Raw genomic sequence first — 17,301 nt, 5'->3', positions numbered from 1 at the left:
GTCGATAGCATTGAATGGGTATGAAGATGCAATGTAGAGCGAAGTGGATAACGTCAAACATTTCTAGTTGAGATAACCGCGACACTTCGCAGAACCACATAAGCATGGGATCTTATCATGCTCGATAGGGAAATGGTAATCTGCAGAGCGTTTTGCGTCAGTAGAGTCAAATATAGGCTGTCGTGCATGACTGACCATAGGTAATTTCATCGCCCAGTTCGATATCCTGCTTCGCATAGATGACAATCTTCTTCTCGCCGTTGATGGTGATAATTTTGGCAGTGCAGTTTGGATCGCATGAATGATTAATGAGACGTCTTAGGGAAAGTCTCCATTCAGCAGCTGGATTACTTAAGGTGTGAGAGGGGGGCTTACCCAAGATTACCCTTCTTCGTGGCGTCAACCACAAGGTCTTCATCGATACGAAACAGGTAACTGCTTCCGATACCCTGTCGCTCGTACACCTTTTCACGCTTGTCGGCGACTTGAGCGCGGATGATCTCGCCAACATACTCGATGACCATCTCCCCTCGGGCGATCCTTTCCATAGCGTACAAGCCCCAGTCGTGAATCGGAGACCTAGCAAAGCGTAGATGTTTTTTCCGCGTTTGGAGTTGGTTGAATTTGATGCTCAGTTCCACAGCGGCTGTCTCTCCCTTTGAAAGAGCCACAGCACGTTGCACCTGGTTGATCTCCTCCAGGCCTTGAGCACGTCGGCGAGCATTGGCACGATTGGAGCGGGAAGAAGGTGACGGGCTGTGCGGGTGGTTCAGCTGGGGTGACATCCTCAACAGTCGTGGACCGCAGGGCGTATTGAGCGACATAAGCAGATTTCTCTGCGTGGGAGATCTTGTAGTAGCCTTCGGTACGTGCTGAACCTGTGAGATGCTTCCGAAATGCTGGTAAAGCATCGGTAGTAGGCGGGGGGACGAGTGGCGGGGTCGAAGCGCCATTCGACATAGCCAGCCGAGCGAAATATAGGTCCTCGTCGTCGTCGCATATACCTTGTTCGAGTGGATCGGGAGGAAGACTTGGAGGTCGCGGTGGTTCTGGCACGGGAGAAAGCGACCGCGAAACCGATTCCACCTTTGAAATGTGGATGTTGGCTGTAGCAGGAACATTGAAATCCAACTCGTCGGGTCGGATGACCTCATCGACAACCACCTTGGCTGCTGACTTTTTCTTCGTGACCTTCTTCTTCGACAAGGCTCTCTTATGCTGTTCTTCATCCTCAAGCACAGCATCCTTCTTCGGCTTCTTCTTCACAGGCTCCTGTTCCTCATCGCGAGCCTCGGAGACGGCCCGCTTCCGGGGCTCAGGAGCAAGGTTCTCCTCATCCTCGGACTCCAAGTCCGAATCAGCAACCCTAGTAACCCTCGTGACAACGTCTTTCTTCCGCTTTTTCTTTGGTGGCTCTACGGGTGCAGGTTCTTCCGGCTCGATATGGGGGGCTTCTTCTTCGACCACGACTGCCTTCGCTTCCTCATCCCTGACTCTCTTCGGCTTCCGAAAGGAAAGTCCTTTCAGACCTCGCTTTTCAGCTGGCCGTTGCTCGTTGGTTATCTCTGAACCCTCCTTGGCTTTTGTCTCTGCAACCTTCGCCTTCTCGTCTGCGACCAACTTCCGTAGATCTGCTGCAGCCACCCGTTCAGTGATGTCCTTTTCCAAAAGAACTTTGAGCTCCTTGACGATGGTGTCTGTTGCTTGCTGAACTATTTCCTCTTGTGTCCAGCTGGTCTTTTCGGCAGCCACAGGCGCGACATGAGAAGGAGGAGGGCAAGCTGACAGCGTTACCGAGTGGTGTCCAAGAGTCCGCGAGCTGAGCACCATGGCTGCACGTCGCGCGGAGTCGCTCGTTTGAAACGCAACATACCAAGCGTTATGATCTCGCAGTACGCAGTCGACCTTGAAGTCTTTGAAGAACGCACGCACATCCTCCTCTCGGATAGATATCATGGCACCACCAGTGAGGTCGATTCGGACATGTTCAAAGCCGTTCTTGGCGAGGGCGTCGATGACAGTGGCACTAGTAGCCTCTCTCTGCTGTTGGTGACGCCCTTGTCCTGGGCGACGGGAGATAGGCGAAGGTGAGCGGGAAGGAGGAGCTGGAGCGTGACTAGAACCATGATGTGAAGGACGACCTCGAGTATGGATGGGTGTTGATGATGATGATTGTGAAGACGACATGGGCGCGAGGTCATTTACTGCTGGAAAACGATTACTCAGTGCCGAATTCATCATCTTAGCTTTCATGACAGGTGGTGCTTTTCTGCCGCGGGGAGGTGATAGGCGTCCGTTTGTGTAGGGGATGTGTGCAGGGCGCGGTGGGAGCTGGTGACTCGGTCGCCATGTGGGCTGGGACGGGTGTATGTGTCGAGCTGGGAGTCTGAACTTTCGGTATGGATGCGGATGCGGGTGCGGGTATGGGTGCAGGTGGTAATGTCGGAGCCTTGGCTTCCTTCTCCTTCCTTCTTTTCTCCTCTCTGTCGCGATGTTTCCGCTCTTCTAGTTCTTTCCGGACTGCCTTCAGTTTGAGACCTTCGCCGTCAAAAACCACTTTCAGTTCATCCCCATCAGCCATTCCAATGCTTGTGCCAAATTTCTTTCCATGGGTGCGCTCCACACATGACTTGGCCTCCTCATGTGTCTGGTACCGGATGAACACGATACCAAGTGCGACCCCGGACTGCATGTCAATTTGCGGATCGAATGATGAGATCCTGCCATGTGCACTGAAGACGCGACGTATTGACTGCGTAGGTATTAGGGGTGACAAATTCATGATCAGCACAGCTGTGGGGGGTGGTGGACCTGTCGAGTTGGCATCATACTTTACGACGCGTCAATAGACTTCATTACATGATATTGGTAACGCCACGCACCTCGTACCGAATTTCATGGAACGCGTCTCGGTGGGGACGCTTCTTGTATCCTGGTGCCTTGCGGGGGTCGCTTGTCGTAGGTTGTGGCTCGCCTTCGATCACTTCCCCATTATATCGCGTGAGCGTCTCTTTGCCCTTTCCCTTTCCCTTAATCCGAGGCTGTTCCGAACCTTCCTGTGTAGGTCGAATCTTCTCGATCAAAGCGCGAAAACGTCCGTCACGATCCTTGTCGATGGCAGGGTCATAAATGACTCTGAAATTCTTGCCTGCAGGATATTCGGAACGGGAGGGAGGCCATGGAGGAGGGGGAGGAAGGGAATAAAATTTCGGTGGTGGCGGTTTCGATGATGATGCAACGGGTTCTGGAGGTTGAGGAGGAGGTGAGGGCGATTTAGAAGGTGGGGGTGAGGGCGCGTGATCTGACAAGTCTTGTGGTGGGGGTGACGGAGATAGAGGCGGGGGCGAAGGAGGTCGAAGAGCAGACACTGGTGGTGGTGGCTGTGGGGAGGAAGGCCGTGATGCAGGTGGTGGTGGTGGCGGTGGCGAGCTCGACGACGGGGTAGCTGGAGGCGGCGCAGGAGGCGGCGAGTGTGGTGGAGGTGGCGGTGGAGGTGGAACGTCTGAAGGAGGTGGTCCTGAGGGTGGGGGTGGTGGGGGAGGCTCTTCAGTAGGCTGAGGTGGTCGAGGACGCGACTCCGTGAGTGAAGTACGTCGATTAATTGAAAAAGAGATCTTGACAGGTTGATGTGGTCGTACACCATCAGCAACAGTTACAGGCGCGAGTTTACTTGTACTCGCGACTGGTGAAGTTTCAGTGTGACCCTGAACTGGCGAAGCAGATGCATGTGGACTCGACTGTAAAAATGACATTCATATCCAAGAAATGACTCTTTCAATAAAGAACGTACATTTGATGTTGAATCCGCTTGTTTTCCCTTCTGCGTCGATCTTGGACCCGTTGGTGCATTTATTATACATGGTGCAGTAGTTTGTGGCCCGACGTAGCCATTTACAAAAGGCTTTCCGGGTGGTTTACCTCGGGGCTGAGTTGGGACACCATTCAGGAGTCGAGGTCCTGTTGGTGGAGGAGCACCAATTTTACTTGTTCCAGCACCAGGTGAAGCCGATGTTGAAGGTGTCGAGGTCGAAGCTTGCTGTGACGATGAGACAGGCAAAGAACTCAGAAGCGCTCTTGGTCCCTTTGGAGGCGCTTTACCAGACATCAAAGAAACCTAACTAACATGAACAACGCTCAAATATAATTTTGTTCGTCTTCAAAGTCGGTTTTGACGTCGAGATAAAGGGGAAAGCGGAGGATAGAGGATCGTGGACAATGTTAAGCGTGTGCTAGCACAAACATTGGGTCATCACCGAGGCAAACAACGACCAAGCCACACCTCTTTTCTTCTTCCCATTCAACTACCTTGCATCTTTCATACAAATTCATTGGAAAAACTCACAAGGCTAGTAATCCAAATCGCTATAGATCAATTCTCTTTCTTCTCTTGCCCTCAAAAATGTTTCAGTTTTTGACCGAACGATAACCCATCGACGAACAAAGAGAAGCGCCGGAACGACAAAGTCTGCCACGTAGGAAGTTTCGTTTGCGTTGGGTTGCTGTAAAGAAATTTACTACATCTGGCGCCACATCAGAGCCATACTTGCTCCACCATTTACTCCACGAGCGCACTTTCTCCAACTTTCCATGAAGCCTCGCTGCGAACACATGTAATCGCGAACGATCCCGTGACGTCAAATTGACGGGAACTTTTCACTTCGCTTGGCCCGGGCGCCGCAGATCAATTCAGTCCCAGACCTTCTCGATGGCAGTAGACCCCACATTTTAACTCGACCTTCTAGCCAGCTCTTGGCATAGGCAGCGCGCATAATATATCGCCTGAATCTGGTTGTATGCATTGTGGAAGACGTTGCGTCACCTTACTGGTCAAGTCATACATTCAGGGCATCAGTGTCCCGCGATGTGGGGCATACATTTATGGATAGACAATCCATTCGTTTGATTGACGTATGGGTACCGTGTCCATATGCTAATCAATCGCGTCATGACCCTGTTAGTACTGATCAAGGTGACTCGTGGTACCAACGTTTCTTCAGTGACCTTCCGTTGGTGCTCGTCTATGGTTCGTCGGTTCTGTAGATCGCATTCAGGACGGATACACCTCTGTCAAGCTCTATGCCGATACTTCGTCTACTCCCATGCTGTTCACACTGCAGGTGGGGCTCGTCTTTCGACACTGCAATTCGATGACATCTACGCAAGTATGTATTACAATTAATAATATATGTGTATGTCCTTGAAAAATTATCGCACAATGACAGCAGTCGATGAAAAGGCGCTCTACGCTATGATAAATATTATAACGAATATTCACAAACAGCAACGGGCGAAACGAATGAAACGTGATGTATGAGCACTGGAGCGTTCAAAGCATCCTCAGGCGTTTCATTACGTCCTCGTAATTGCGCTGCGTGACGCGCCGTCCTTTCCTCTCCAGCAACCAAGCTGTGCCGTACTGCTTTGGGATATGATGAAGTTTATCGGCGTCTTTCATGAAAAGCGAGGATGGATGATGATCCTCGCTCGTTCCCTCACTACTAGCCGTGTCCAGATCTTCGTCCTCCTCCATGGTAGGAGCTAAGGCATTCTTCTGCATGCCACCGCGAGCCTCTGTGGCCGCAGGACCCCCACCAAAGACGAGCTCAGGGGGCGGGGACTCGCCAAACTTGCGGCACAGCCTTGAGAAACGCTTACGCTTCGTCGTTGATGGGGACGGCGGGGGCGGTGTCAACGGTGAGAGGGGGGGTTGCACAGAAGGCACGGTCAAATAGGTTGGGGTAGGTGTCACTGTGGTGGCAGGAGAGGAAGTAGGAAAAGCAAAGGTAATAGATGACCGATATGCGTGAGTGGGTACTGTCACAGGTACAGTCCGTAGAATGGGCAGACTACGTTGGGACTTGAGTAGTCGGCTTTGTGGCTCCGTAGGAATCGGATCAAGGATCGACCTTGGACATTGCTGTGCAGAATGCTGTACATCCAATATCAAAGGGGGAGGCCTGTATTTTTTCTTGTGCCGAAGGACTGTATGCACTTTTGGAGGCGTGGTAGGGGTAGATAAGGAAGGAACGCCAGAGCAAAATATGGGACTATGGCTCTCTTGATGGTACTTGTGAGCCAAGGTAGTATCTAAGCTCTCGAGAGCAAGTCGAATGTTCCGAGTCCGTTCGGGATCTGGAACGTAAGCGGAAGCTGCGTCTCCCGATACGTCATGTCCAGCCTGCTTTAATGAGTTTCGGACACAATCGAAGTAAAGGGAGACTCACAAGACTGTTTCGGACACTCAACATTTGTACGTGCGCAGCCGAAGCCTACAAAGCGAACAAGACTTGACGGCTCAAATGCACCCAGTGCAATACCGTATAAAATAGGATATATGAGTGTAAAAGTCTGTTATGAAGATGAACGAAAGTGTTTTGGAGAGAACAAAGGGAAAGAAAAATATTACATGTCTTCGGCAGCGCCGCCCTTTATATCAACGGTCACGACGGACGTAAATTGGATATCGGGGTGCTAACTTTTTTGGACGGCATCGCCAACGTTAGCAGCGACCAGCGACTGTCTGAAAAAGGAAAGTCTTTATGATCGACTGTCATGCCAAGCCGAAATTACGGATGGTTGACCGCCACATAGTGCTTCGACTTAAACACAGCCTCGCTTCTGCTGTAACCGTGTAACGTCGAGTGCAAGTATGGAAAAGAGCTTCGAAACTTCGTACGCACCTCAGTCTGCAATAGATGCATACGATGAATGTCGACTCGGTCGATCTACATCATTTTATACCGTGAATCCAGCCATTATCAAGATCTCGACGACTTGAGCCAATGTTCAAGAAGTTTGCAATATTGCACCCATCAACCCTTCATGGTGACTGTATCCCGGTGCTACATCCGATTGGCATTATTCCATTCAATTACCAGCCCTATGACACCCATCGTAAGAAGGTTACCCGAGTCAACGGTCAGATATTGAACGACACCCAGTGGCACAACGAACTCTACTGAGATGGGCCGACCGCTAGGATCATCCAGTAAGTGTGGTGGGTGTCAAACATGCCGTGCTGACCATATCAATTTGCCTTTGGACAAAATCTTGTCCCAGGCTGCATTGCCAAATGGAGCGTTCGCCAGCCGAGTCAGTGAAGCACAAGCCATATGGCGGGGACCCGTGGTTGCTATACTATGATGGCCTCGCGGTGAGACTCGACATCACGACATTATGGCACTGATGTCGACATGATACGTGGACGGGTGCAGACTACGGCTTGGTAGGCCAATACTAAGGTTATATCATATATCATGTAACTAGTACTTACTTATGAGTTATTGGAAACGATTCAGAAAGTCGGGAGGGCGAGCTTTTCATGAATCTAAGTTCATCCGTGCGTTTCTTACAGTACTTACAATTGCTTGCAAGATTTCCAACCCGTCTTTAGACCCACGTGATTGAGCGCAACAAAGCCAAACATTCAAGACTTTCAATGTCTCTTACAACACCTGTCTGACGTCGTGAGTTCTTGCTCAGGTAACACCAAAGGGGTGGAGAACAGCGATGGAGAAAGAAGATAGATATATTGAAGAGACCGAATACGCCTGCATAAGCAAGTTTCTGCCGACGGCAGTCCGGCTTCCTGAGTTATTTAAATATTTGATTTATTTAATAGGACTGCTCAATTCTACATGTTGTTGTAATGATCATACAGTGACAATATGAAAAGTATTAGGGAGAACACGTTGGGGAATTGGGGAATGCATGAAAAAATTAGCGCAAGTAGGACTACATGAAAAGGGTTAGAAAGACTACACACTAGGATAGGAAAAGGATTAGGCCTTAGCTAAAACTCCTGTGAAATGTGTTCGGTCAATATTAATGTTGCTTGTCATAAAGTTAATGTGAACCACTTTTGCTCGAATCTCCTATCGTCGTGGTGGTCTATTCCGAATGCAGGTATGCTTCAGCGCAGATTAAGTATGTATCTGGCTCACATGGTCTATTCATTCAGCCTGATCTAGGTCTTTGTTGTCGTGTTAGTCGCCTTCGACGATTTTGAGACTCGTCTAACAGTGACACAACTGTGGACCTCATCGTTTAATGGAAACTTAAAAGGGTATGGAACTTACGAAAGCACTTGATGTCGAGCTCAGTATTATGCCAGCCTTTGGTCTGGAAGCATGAAGGTCTGCCGGTCCATCTGCCAGGGACAACCAGTGCTGCCAAGCCGGCCGAGCTCTGCCCACCTCACTGACATTGCTACATAGCATTGGCTGCTTGACTGTGCTAGCCCGAATACCGGGGAGCGAATTGTGGAGCGGTCATTAATGCATCAATCATGGCCAGCGTTAGCTCTCCCCTCTCCTTCCCTCGAATGTGACGATGACCGCCAGTATGACTTCGACATATCCTTTTGAATCGACTCCCTAGTGAATGACAGTAAACCCTAGGCCGATCCTGCCATTTTGCACGCGACGCGAAGTCTTAGAGAAGCCTCCGTTGCCGTCCCCTCCTCAGAACGAGCTGTTCAACGACAATTACATTATTAGCACCCACATGGTGCCTGCTGCTTGTCCAAGACTAACACCGGACATACCATTGCCTGTGGTTCCAAAATTTTCGACAAATGCCTTAGAACGAAGACAAGATATCCAGCGGATTGTCGTCGAAATTACTGAGCGACAAGATTGCTTCGTGCAGGGAAGGTTGGGTGGAGAAGGAAACGAGAAGCTTTTGTGGTTAACCGATATGCGAAGAGAGGTCAAGATGGGAGGAAAGGATTGACGTTGTTCCTTACTCGTGCAACTGGTTTTCCCAAGGAGGTACTCATCTACTCGACGCAAATCATACCATGTACTGAATATGATATAGATATGGGAAATCACTCTGCGATATTCATTATCGTGACCTCAGCCTCACTGATCGACTAGGTGTTGTGTTGGGAGACTGTTCAGCATGGTGATGCTGCATCGGCCAACGAGGCAAATCTCAGCGGCATCTGTGAGGCACTTTGCCATAACGCGTTACATCCAAAGGCTAAGTTGAACCTTTGTTGCTAGACGATTGACTAGACAATGCGCGGGATATCGCACACTTCCTGGTACACTACTTACCGGAAGATGCATCTTTGAAGGTTTTATCCACCCATCTACAACTTGAATACAGGTCAACTGTATTTTTTTTTGTGTGGACGTTCCGGTGGTGACATGAAAGCTTTGTGATATCCTTCGTGAATCGTAGTGGCACTCGGATGATGTTTGCGGTCACTGATAATCCGACGGCAACCCTAAGTCCTGGACACCACAATATCCTCCATGTACTTACTGTAATACAATAACAATAATAATTCTACCACAGCTCGTATCTCGTACAATTTCTTCAAAGAAACGCCCTCTTCAAGTTCTAAATACGTGATACTTGTGTTGTAGACGCTGGTACTTACCTACTCTTGTCCCACCACTCTTGATGACATTGTTTTTTTGAATTTCGGAGACTTCAAGTGGATGCACTTGCCCTAGCTACTTGCCCGCTCAAACACTTCTGCATCCGAGTCGTTACTTGGTTTCTACGTAGCCGGTTGCACAAATTATCCCATGATTATCCCATGATCAGTTTATCCGAATGCCGGTGAGCGATCGTGTAACAGGCGTTAACTCTACTTCTTCCTCGAACGACGATAACGGCCAGTATGACCTCAACATATCCGTTTGAACCGACTCCCCAGTGGACGACAGTGAACCCCAGGCCATTATTGCCATTCCACACGCGTTCCGAAGGCTTAGAAAAGCCACCACTACCATCCCCTCCTCGGAACGAGTTATTCAACGATAATTATATTGTTAGCACCCACCTTGTGCCTGCTGCTTGTCCAAGACTAACTCCGGATATCCCATTGCCTGTGGTCCCCGAATTCTCGACGAATGCCTCAGAACGGAAACAAGATATCCAGCGGCTTACCGCCGAAATTGTTGAGCGACAAGAGCGCTTCGTGCATGGAAGGTTAGGCGGAGAAAGAAGCGAGAAGCCTTTGTGGAACTGCGTCAACCGATATGCGAAGAGACTTGCAAATGGGACGAAGGGATTGACTTTGTTCCTTGCTCATGCAAACGGGTTTCCCAAGGAGGTACTGTCGTCTGCTTGACACGAATCATCTCTCGGGACATCTACTGAATGTGGTATAGATATGGGAAACAACTCTGCGATATTTATTATCGTCAAACGCAGCCTCACTGATCGACGAAGTGTGGTCTTGGGAGGCTGTCCAGCATGGTGATGCTGCATTGGTCAACGAGACACATCTCAGTGGCATATGTGAGGCACCTTGGTTCAACGCATTCAATTCAAGTGCTCAGTTGAACCTTTTATGCTAGATGATTGGACAGACAATGCGCGGGATATTGCACATTTCCTGTTACACTACTTACCAGAAGATGCCTCGTCGACAGCTCTACCCACCCATCTATATCTTCTGCCGGAGACAATTAGTGAATACCGGAAGGCTAAAGGATTTTCATCCCGCTCGCTTGTTACTGTTGGGCATTCGTTTGGGGGCTGCTCTTCGTACGTTCTATTACCAGCAACAATACTCTGATCCAGTTTCGATTTCAATACAGGATACTAGCGGCTGTCAATTTCCCTGCGCTATTCTCCTCGATGGTTCTCGTGGATCCAGTAGTGGTCCAAAATGAAAGCTATCCCGACAATTACCTGCCGATGATGTCGGTCGGCGCCCTTGCCAGACGCGACTGCTGGCCGTCGCGGTGAGTGTGATGTTGTGGTGACTTCTACTTAAGGACTCAAGTAAGATACCATAAGTGAGCATGCATTACGTTCATTCAAGGCGTCCCCATTCTTCGGAGCTTGGCATGCTGATACCCTACAATCATATGTTACCTATGGCCTGTGCGATGACTCCCAAGGGGGCGTGAAGCTGAAGATGTCAGGTCTACACGAGGCTTTGGTGTTTGCAGATCATATGGGATCGCACGAAGCATGGGAGCTACTGGAAAGGGTAGATGAGCAAATAGAACTACGCTGGGTCGTTCCAGGAAAGCCCAAAGACAAAGGGTACGATTTCCCCGTGGTGGGCTCCGCTCTGCTGATTTTTGTTCAGGATTATGGGCGAACAAGCCACGAGGGTCCGAGTGTGGAGAAGGCCTGCTAATTCATCTAATGTAGTGATCCACTCGGCTGGGCATCTGGTAAGCCGATGTTTCGCCTCTTGTGAAAAGCCTGGATGAGCTGTCTGTTCCTCAGATTCCACAAGAATCGCCAGAGGAGCTTTGTAAGTGACATTTTGTCTTTTGTTCGCGTCGTCATGATTGGTTTCCTCTAGCTCAAGATATATCAGCTTTCCTGGAAAGAAAGTACGGACTGCGGAGTAGAGCATACCTGTGATATTCTTACGGTGATATATCATGTTCGCATTCGCTTAGGGCTACGACCAACACAGGAAACAAGCGATACCTGAAACAAACATAGTCCTGACGTTTATTTGAATTGCTAATGCGAGCGTAAAATAGTCTACTGGTAACTGGAATGAGAGGAGCGGGTCGTTACCTATCGTTGTGACAGGCGCTTGTTTGGTAGTCTTTGGCGTAAGTTGGTTGCTGTTTGATTGCGTGGGTATCGCTTGACCACTTCCTCGTTCCAGCACTGTCAGTGTCAGGCACGAGCAGCGCAACTGCGCATTGCATGTTATTTCAGGGCGAGTAATAGATCATGATGCGCTTACGATTTCACGCGAAGTTGGTCCGGTTGCACGTCTCTAGTTCGACAGCCAACAACAGCCTCGAATGATCATCAACCATACCACCCTGACTTTTACATCTTGCATTAGTAAAGTCTCGCCTCTGCCTTACATCTACGGGTGCGTGTTAAAACTTCATCCTCAACCGACGGGATCGCCTTTCGGATCCTGCACAGCAGAGGTCTCATTCACCGTCTTGTTGATACTGTAACCGTGTTCTGTGAATAGCCACATCCATCAATACTCGCTCTAGGCTAATGCATGCGGCATCCTCGCTCGCACCTCATTTCAGAATTGATACTTGCAAGCGCCACAAGCTGAAGACGCCCGTGCCACACCTTATGAGGAGACCGTGAAGCAGGCTGCAGTTGTGCAGGGTGAGAGTGATTAGCATGAAATTTTCGCCTCATTCTGCTGTGGCAGACTGGCATCGGATCGGAGTATCGAACTTCGTTATGGTCCTGGACCATGATAGATGTTCCTGATTCCTGATAACTTGCGGGGCGGCGTTTTGGACTGCATAGAGAAGATAATTATTCCAAAATAGCGGATAATTGGGACTCGGTGTGAGAGGTCCTCTTGCTCCGCTGAGAGGGCCCCACCAACTGTTTCCGACAATCGCAACTGAGGAAAACTTAGACACCACACGCCTCGCATGAAGAGAGCGCATGTGGATAAAATGTTTGTGCTAGCAACAGGGAATTCGTGGCTTTCCCCCATAATGATCATTGATACTGTCATGAGGATGCTGCGCATTAAGGTGAACTCGTCATTCGTACAAACGCACTTACCCCGACACGGATTGTGGATCATGCGAGGCACTACATTCCAACGGTGGTCCCGGTGGAAGGGGAGATCCTGTCCATCCTGTAATCGAGACCCGTTCTTTTTTAGGGTCTGAAGTGAGGATAATTATCAATTAGGCGGTGTGACCCAACGGTTGGTACCTGGGGGTCATTAGTAGGACCTTACACGGGCGCTTGTTTCACAGCCTCGGCGTGAATTATAGTGTTTCAGTGGAATCTTGACCAAGTACTGCCACTTCATTATATACGTCTCCCTCGTTCCAACAGCACCTCGAGCACGATTCAGTAGCGCTGCGCACTGAATGCTAATTTAACGACTTCTTCACGACACCATGATCAATACCATCGCTGGCTACGGCATGTTCTCATCTGTATCTACATTCTGTCGTACACTCCTCTGGTTGGCTCTCTCTGTCGTCGCTTGTTCTTCAGCCGCATCTGCAAGACCGACAGGTGAAGTGCTGCGGCGCTCGTCTACTGACAGTCAAACAAGCGGGGGGAACAGTGTTTCTGCAACCGTATGGGTGCGTACTGTTCGCCTTCGAGCTAAACTCCAAAGGAATGCTTAAACCAGATAATAAATTATATAGATACCCGTACTAATAGTCGCAGTCGTCGTTGGCGTGCTGACACTGATTGGATGTGTGAGGCGGGTTACGTACAGGGAAGTAGGTGCAGGCGCCGTGGCGAGTACCCAGAACCAATCTGCTGGTCAGACAGCTCCATCTCGCCCTGGAAGGCGTCGGAGACCCAGGCGGACTCCAAGTCAAATTTCTACAAAATCGCTTCCGCCCTACATGCAGGAACCGGGTGACCAGGAACTTGTTATCTACAGGTGTGCATACGTACATACCTGCAGCACCCACATTCTTTTGACACGATGGCTATTACAGAGGACCTTTGAAGGTGGATGAAGACCCTAACGACCCTCTGCCCATACTGGAAGAAGATGACGAGCATCTTGAAGCAAGAGGGGCACAACGTAATCCTGACCTCGAGTCGCACGGTACCTCACTGGCGGATAACTCCCCCCCGAATCTCACATATAACGCGCCTGGCGACGTGTCAGTGAGAAGAAGCGTGGACGTTGCTAGTGTGGGCACGTCGGGTCACTCACATGAAAGTCATTCTGAGCTGCTTCCCTCGCATGCTACACAAGCGTTCGAAGACCCACGAGGAGAAGCGCCTCCGTACTTTGAGGTTGTAGGTCAGGATACTCCTGAAACATCGCGTAATGCCTCTCCTGCACCGGAGACTTCCATCGGAGATCGTGAACGGCGCTCTAGATTCAGCTTCCTTTTCAAACCCTTCGGAGGCTCATCACGATACCCACCAGTGTCGGTTTATAACAGGGCTGTCACTCCTGACCACATTCGTAGCGTTTCATCCCTCTCCGTGGCATCAACAAACAGCGGACATAGGCGCAATCGCTCAGGCTCTAATTCAGCGCTTTTGAAAACTCTCCGACCTAGCGGCCATTCCGCGATTATGACATCTCCTTCGACCATCTCTCTGGACTCAATATCGGCACCTCTCACACACACTGCTACGCGCTCCGAGTTTCGGGCGCCGAAAGGCGGCCTGACGCCCGAGCAAATCAAACTCATCACCTCCAGAAATGCGCTGGAAAAATTTGGGGTTCCATATGGTCCAGATGCTGTAGCATTTTCAGCGTCAAGGTCTAATATGGCACCGCCGCCCGACTTCGACGCCACTATATCAAGTTCGCCCGGCCAAGCAAGTGGGTCAACATCAGCTGACCTCCGCAACACGTCTAGTACCAGTGCTCCTTCGACGGACACAGCAGGAAGCTCCGTACATAACGGTGCTGCTGCGGATGAGGCTGGGCAAACACCCTCAGATTCTGCCATATCCGGATCGTCTCTAACCCCCTCCGGAGTTGACAAACAGTCGCAACCGTTATTGTCGCCATACTCGCCGTCACCCACTTCGTATGACCCACATTGGGCTGACTCGCGCTCAAGTTCAGTAACATCCTTTGAGACAGCTAATTCTGAGCTCTCGCGGCCTCCTACACCGCTCACAGCACGACCTGTGACGCCAGTGACAGCGCGGCCCTTTGTTTTATGAAGCTCCCGCAATTGCTTGATTCCCTAGGACTTATTTCCTACTACTTACCATCTACAAGATATTTTGCTGTCCTTCATAAAACATCCTTCAAGTTTCGGCTACTGTGGATTTCTGTAGTGCGACGTACTTACGTGTAATTTTAGCTTTGCTTCCGGATTGGACTACGTTTAAGACGCTACCATTATCATAGTTAAACGTTTAACTGCCCTACCCTGTTGATATTACTCGCGACTGCAGTCTGATCGCATTCCTTCAGCTAAGCTTCGTGGGTTTACGATCCAAATTGCGGCTTTGGATGCGCGAGCAGTCTCATCTCTGCCAGGGGGCTCGTAGATCAACGATCCACCTCCACCGTATTTTTTCATCTCTCTAAGTAGCGCCTTCACGCTGGATCTATTGGTGGTCAATGTGGTCCATCCAAGTGCTGCTCCCCAAAGCATGCTTTGGGCAGTATGGACTGTGAGCTTCGGGTTTGCCACAGCGACCGCCGCCGGTGGGATGTCGCCTGCGTCGTTACTTAGGTAAGGCGCAGCTGAGTGGACCAGGCGGACTCTGCAATGCACGAAGTGTCGAGATCTCTTCTTTGGATAGTATATTCCGACAGGTCGAGGCAAGGGATGTCAAGAAAGGTGATGAATGGGTTGGCTGAAAAGACTGGAGGGAAGTATCGTCAGGCTCTGTGGATGGAAACAACCTAATAGGCAACAATGGAATCAAATTAGGTGGATATCGTGAATGCGCCCAGTATTGATTATGAGCAGGTATGATATTCGGCTGAGAACATGAAGAAGAGAGAAGTGCGTCGGTGCGCTGACGTTCTTTCGTCCCCCCGATCTTGGACACGATCTGGAGACAGCGTTGGCGAGCCTCTTGTGTCGTCCAAAATTGGATATTTTGCAGAGTAGGGGAGATGGAACTCAATCGGTCGTGCATATCTTGTAAGAAACCCTTCTTCATCTCTTGTTGAGCCTGGTCTGCAAGTGCTCTTGAATGGGTTCCAGAGTCCTCCCACGTAGTTGTTACATCTGTAGACTCGAAAAGTGTTTGTAGACGTTGCTTCTTCCATTCCACATATCTCTGCGGCGGGATGAATCGCGCGGTGGCTTCTTCCGGATCACGAGGTAGATGGGAGTGAGTGATGTCAGAGATGAGCGCTATCAATGCTGAGAGATCGAGGTTGATATGAGTGGTGGGCTCGAACTCTATCATTGGCTGCGCAGGAGTGTCGGTTGTCTCCTTTACGATGCCTTGCTTTTCTCCCAATTGGATATCTATGCCCATTCTCTGGAGACATTCGATTGTATATGCGATCCTCGGATCGCTCTTTTTGTGGTCGGTGTCGGAGAGGGACGGATTCAGTCGGGTTAGACGCATGGTAACTGAAGGAATTTCGTTGGAACCATGAAGAGGGTTTGCGCGTGCAGCATCCAAAAGTTCACGACCCATGCGCAGCACAGAATTGTCAAACTCTTCGGGAGTCAAACTTTCCTTCTTCTCGAAAGACTGCCCATCGCCGTCGTCCTCGTCAGAGCTCGTAAGATACGAGTCCATTTCGTGAAACTCCATCAAAATGCGACTGTTCTTTATCCTGAATATTCATCCAGAGTTGATTCAAGGAGAAATATCGGATGAACTTACGTATTGATTCTGATCCAACGTCTCCCGTTGTCAGCGACCACATCGACCTTGACGCCACGCCCTTTGGGCGTGCCGCTCTTGGGTTTACGGGAAGCCTGAGGTTGAGCGGCGGCATAGAATGTCCGATAAATCGCAACAGCCCCGCGGGCTTGAAGCAGTTCCTGCCACACTGCAACGAGATATGGTGCATTGGTTGAGAGAGGAGGAAGGGAGGCCAATTCTGGGTTATCAAGAAACTACTGAATGACACGATTAAAATGAATAAACAGCAAACGTCCCTACAGTGAGCTGGACTTACTTTCTGGAGAATTTGCAGGTCTCGCTTCGCCTCTTCTCGTAGAAATCGCAGCCCAGGCAATACTTCTCGCGTCTGAGCCTTTCCTTCACCCGTTTCTTCTCCCGATGAGTCGATGATCGGCAAGTGTTGGGAGTCAGGCTCGTATGAATCCAGCCCAATGTTAACAGAGCGTAGGCAATCACACAATATGTGGAGTTCTTCGTGAGGTCTCGCCATTTCGACTCGCAATTGTCAGGTATGGTCACTGCGGCAGTACGGGTCAGAAACCAGTTCAATGGGTATGTTTGTGGGGGTTAACAAGCTATAGACTTGGTGCTCAACGTTCAATAAAGTTCAATGCGGGAACCTCCGGCTTCTTGAAGACTATCAACAAACTATGATCGACGGCTGTTGCCATTTGCAAGGTGTCGACGGGTGTCTCGAGCTCCACCAAACAGTATACACACCAAAATTTGCACTGTAACGTACGTATCATGTCACGAGCGAAGGACATACTATTACCTGACAAGACGACGGAGCACTTCCCCATGGACAGTAACCTCCCTCACAACTGAGAACAAGGGCTCAACGATATCAGCATCAACTTCGCTCAGTGGCGTGGCCGTCTGAAAGTCTACCACCCGCAAGTTGCAAGATGCAGCTACCAGCGCTGCCATAATACACTCAACTTCTGATCCTTTTGGTTCTGCTACTGGTGTCAATTTCTGCAACATGAGAAGATGAAGTCCATGGAATATTTTGATAAATCCGTGTCGATGAGGAAGAACCGA

At 49.9% G+C, this 17,301-nt stretch overlaps 5 protein-coding genes across 5 annotated transcripts; 2 read left to right on the top strand and 3 right to left on the bottom strand.

The window, feature by feature from the left end:
* Positions 1-63: 63 nt before the first annotated feature.
* On the bottom strand, positions 64-3,860 carry EDB91DRAFT_1237881 (uncharacterized protein; the record flags this gene model as incomplete). The annotated part of the gene is made up of 10 exons (XM_041321641.1): positions 64-140; positions 196-317; positions 376-756; positions 803-1,030; positions 1,070-1,344; positions 1,375-1,852; positions 1,874-2,355; positions 2,393-2,830; positions 2,883-3,301; positions 3,791-3,860. The coding sequence occupies 10 exons, from the start codon at positions 3,858-3,860 to the stop codon at positions 64-66; spliced, it is 2,970 nt and encodes a 989-aa protein (XP_041176011.1).
* Positions 3,861-5,252: 1,392 nt separating this feature from the next.
* Positions 5,253-6,485, bottom strand: EDB91DRAFT_480687 (uncharacterized protein). The gene is made up of 2 exons (XM_041327406.1): positions 6,225-6,485; positions 5,253-6,178 (listed from the first exon to the last, which is right to left on the bottom strand). The coding sequence occupies exons 1-2, from the start codon at positions 6,246-6,248 to the stop codon at positions 5,327-5,329; spliced, it is 876 nt and encodes a 291-aa protein (XP_041176010.1). The 5' UTR covers positions 6,249-6,485; the 3' UTR covers positions 5,253-5,326.
* A 3,152-nt stretch (positions 6,486-9,637) lies between these two features.
* Positions 9,638-11,319, top strand: EDB91DRAFT_1290408 (uncharacterized protein; the record flags this gene model as incomplete). The annotated part of the gene is made up of 8 exons (XM_041324839.1): positions 9,638-10,072; positions 10,131-10,260; positions 10,320-10,491; positions 10,563-10,709; positions 10,765-11,016; positions 11,063-11,150; positions 11,206-11,233; positions 11,285-11,319. Coding segments are annotated over 8 exons (1,287 nt in total), but the record flags the coding sequence as incomplete, so codon positions are not given.
* A 1,350-nt stretch (positions 11,320-12,669) lies between these two features.
* Positions 12,670-14,852, top strand: EDB91DRAFT_480441 (uncharacterized protein). Its single transcript, XM_041327405.1, has 3 exons — positions 12,670-13,028; positions 13,095-13,339; positions 13,398-14,852. The coding sequence occupies exons 1-3, from the start codon at positions 12,837-12,839 to the stop codon at positions 14,593-14,595; spliced, it is 1,635 nt and encodes a 544-aa protein (XP_041176008.1). The 5' UTR covers positions 12,670-12,836; the 3' UTR covers positions 14,596-14,852.
* Positions 14,817-16,747, bottom strand: EDB91DRAFT_1237879 (uncharacterized protein; the record flags this gene model as incomplete). Its single annotated transcript, XM_041321640.1, is given in 4 exon segments — positions 14,817-15,127; positions 15,147-16,183; positions 16,234-16,469; positions 16,532-16,747. The coding sequence occupies 4 exon segments, from the start codon at positions 16,745-16,747 to the stop codon at positions 14,817-14,819; spliced, it is 1,800 nt and encodes a 599-aa protein (XP_041176007.1).
* Between the last annotated feature and the right edge of the window lie 554 nt (positions 16,748-17,301).

This window comes from Suillus paluster (genome assembly GCF_016628075.1).
Source record: "Suillus paluster strain FC165 chromosome Unknown EDB91scaffold_35, whole genome shotgun sequence".
In the NCBI taxonomy this organism is placed as follows: Eukaryota; Fungi; Basidiomycota; class Agaricomycetes; order Boletales; family Suillaceae; genus Suillus; species Suillus paluster.
The sequence above is the reverse complement of the archived record's forward strand: the minus strand, read 5'-3'. Positions and strand labels throughout refer to the sequence as shown.

What these genes read in the sequence shown, in the direction of transcription:
- EDB91DRAFT_480441 (XM_041327405.1), top strand. Translation starts at nt 12,837, where the DNA reads ATGATCAATACCATCGCTGGCTACGGCATGTTCTCATCTGTATCTACA. An exon ending in GTGTTTCTGCAACCGTATGG is followed by an intron (nt 13,029 to 13,094) that starts GTGCGTACTGTT and finishes TAAATTATATAG; the next exon opens with ATACCCGTACTAATAGTCGC. An exon ending in CAGGAACTTGTTATCTACAG is followed by an intron (nt 13,340 to 13,397) that starts GTGTGCATACGT and finishes TGGCTATTACAG; the next exon opens with AGGACCTTTGAAGGTGGATG.
- EDB91DRAFT_480687 (XM_041327406.1), bottom strand. Translation starts at nt 6,248, where the DNA reads ATGTTGAGTGTCCGAAACAGTCTT. An exon ending in TGAGTGTCCGAAACAGTCTT is followed by an intron (nt 6,179 to 6,224) that starts GTGAGTCTCCCT and finishes TCATTAAAGCAG; the next exon opens with GCTGGACATGACGTATCGGG.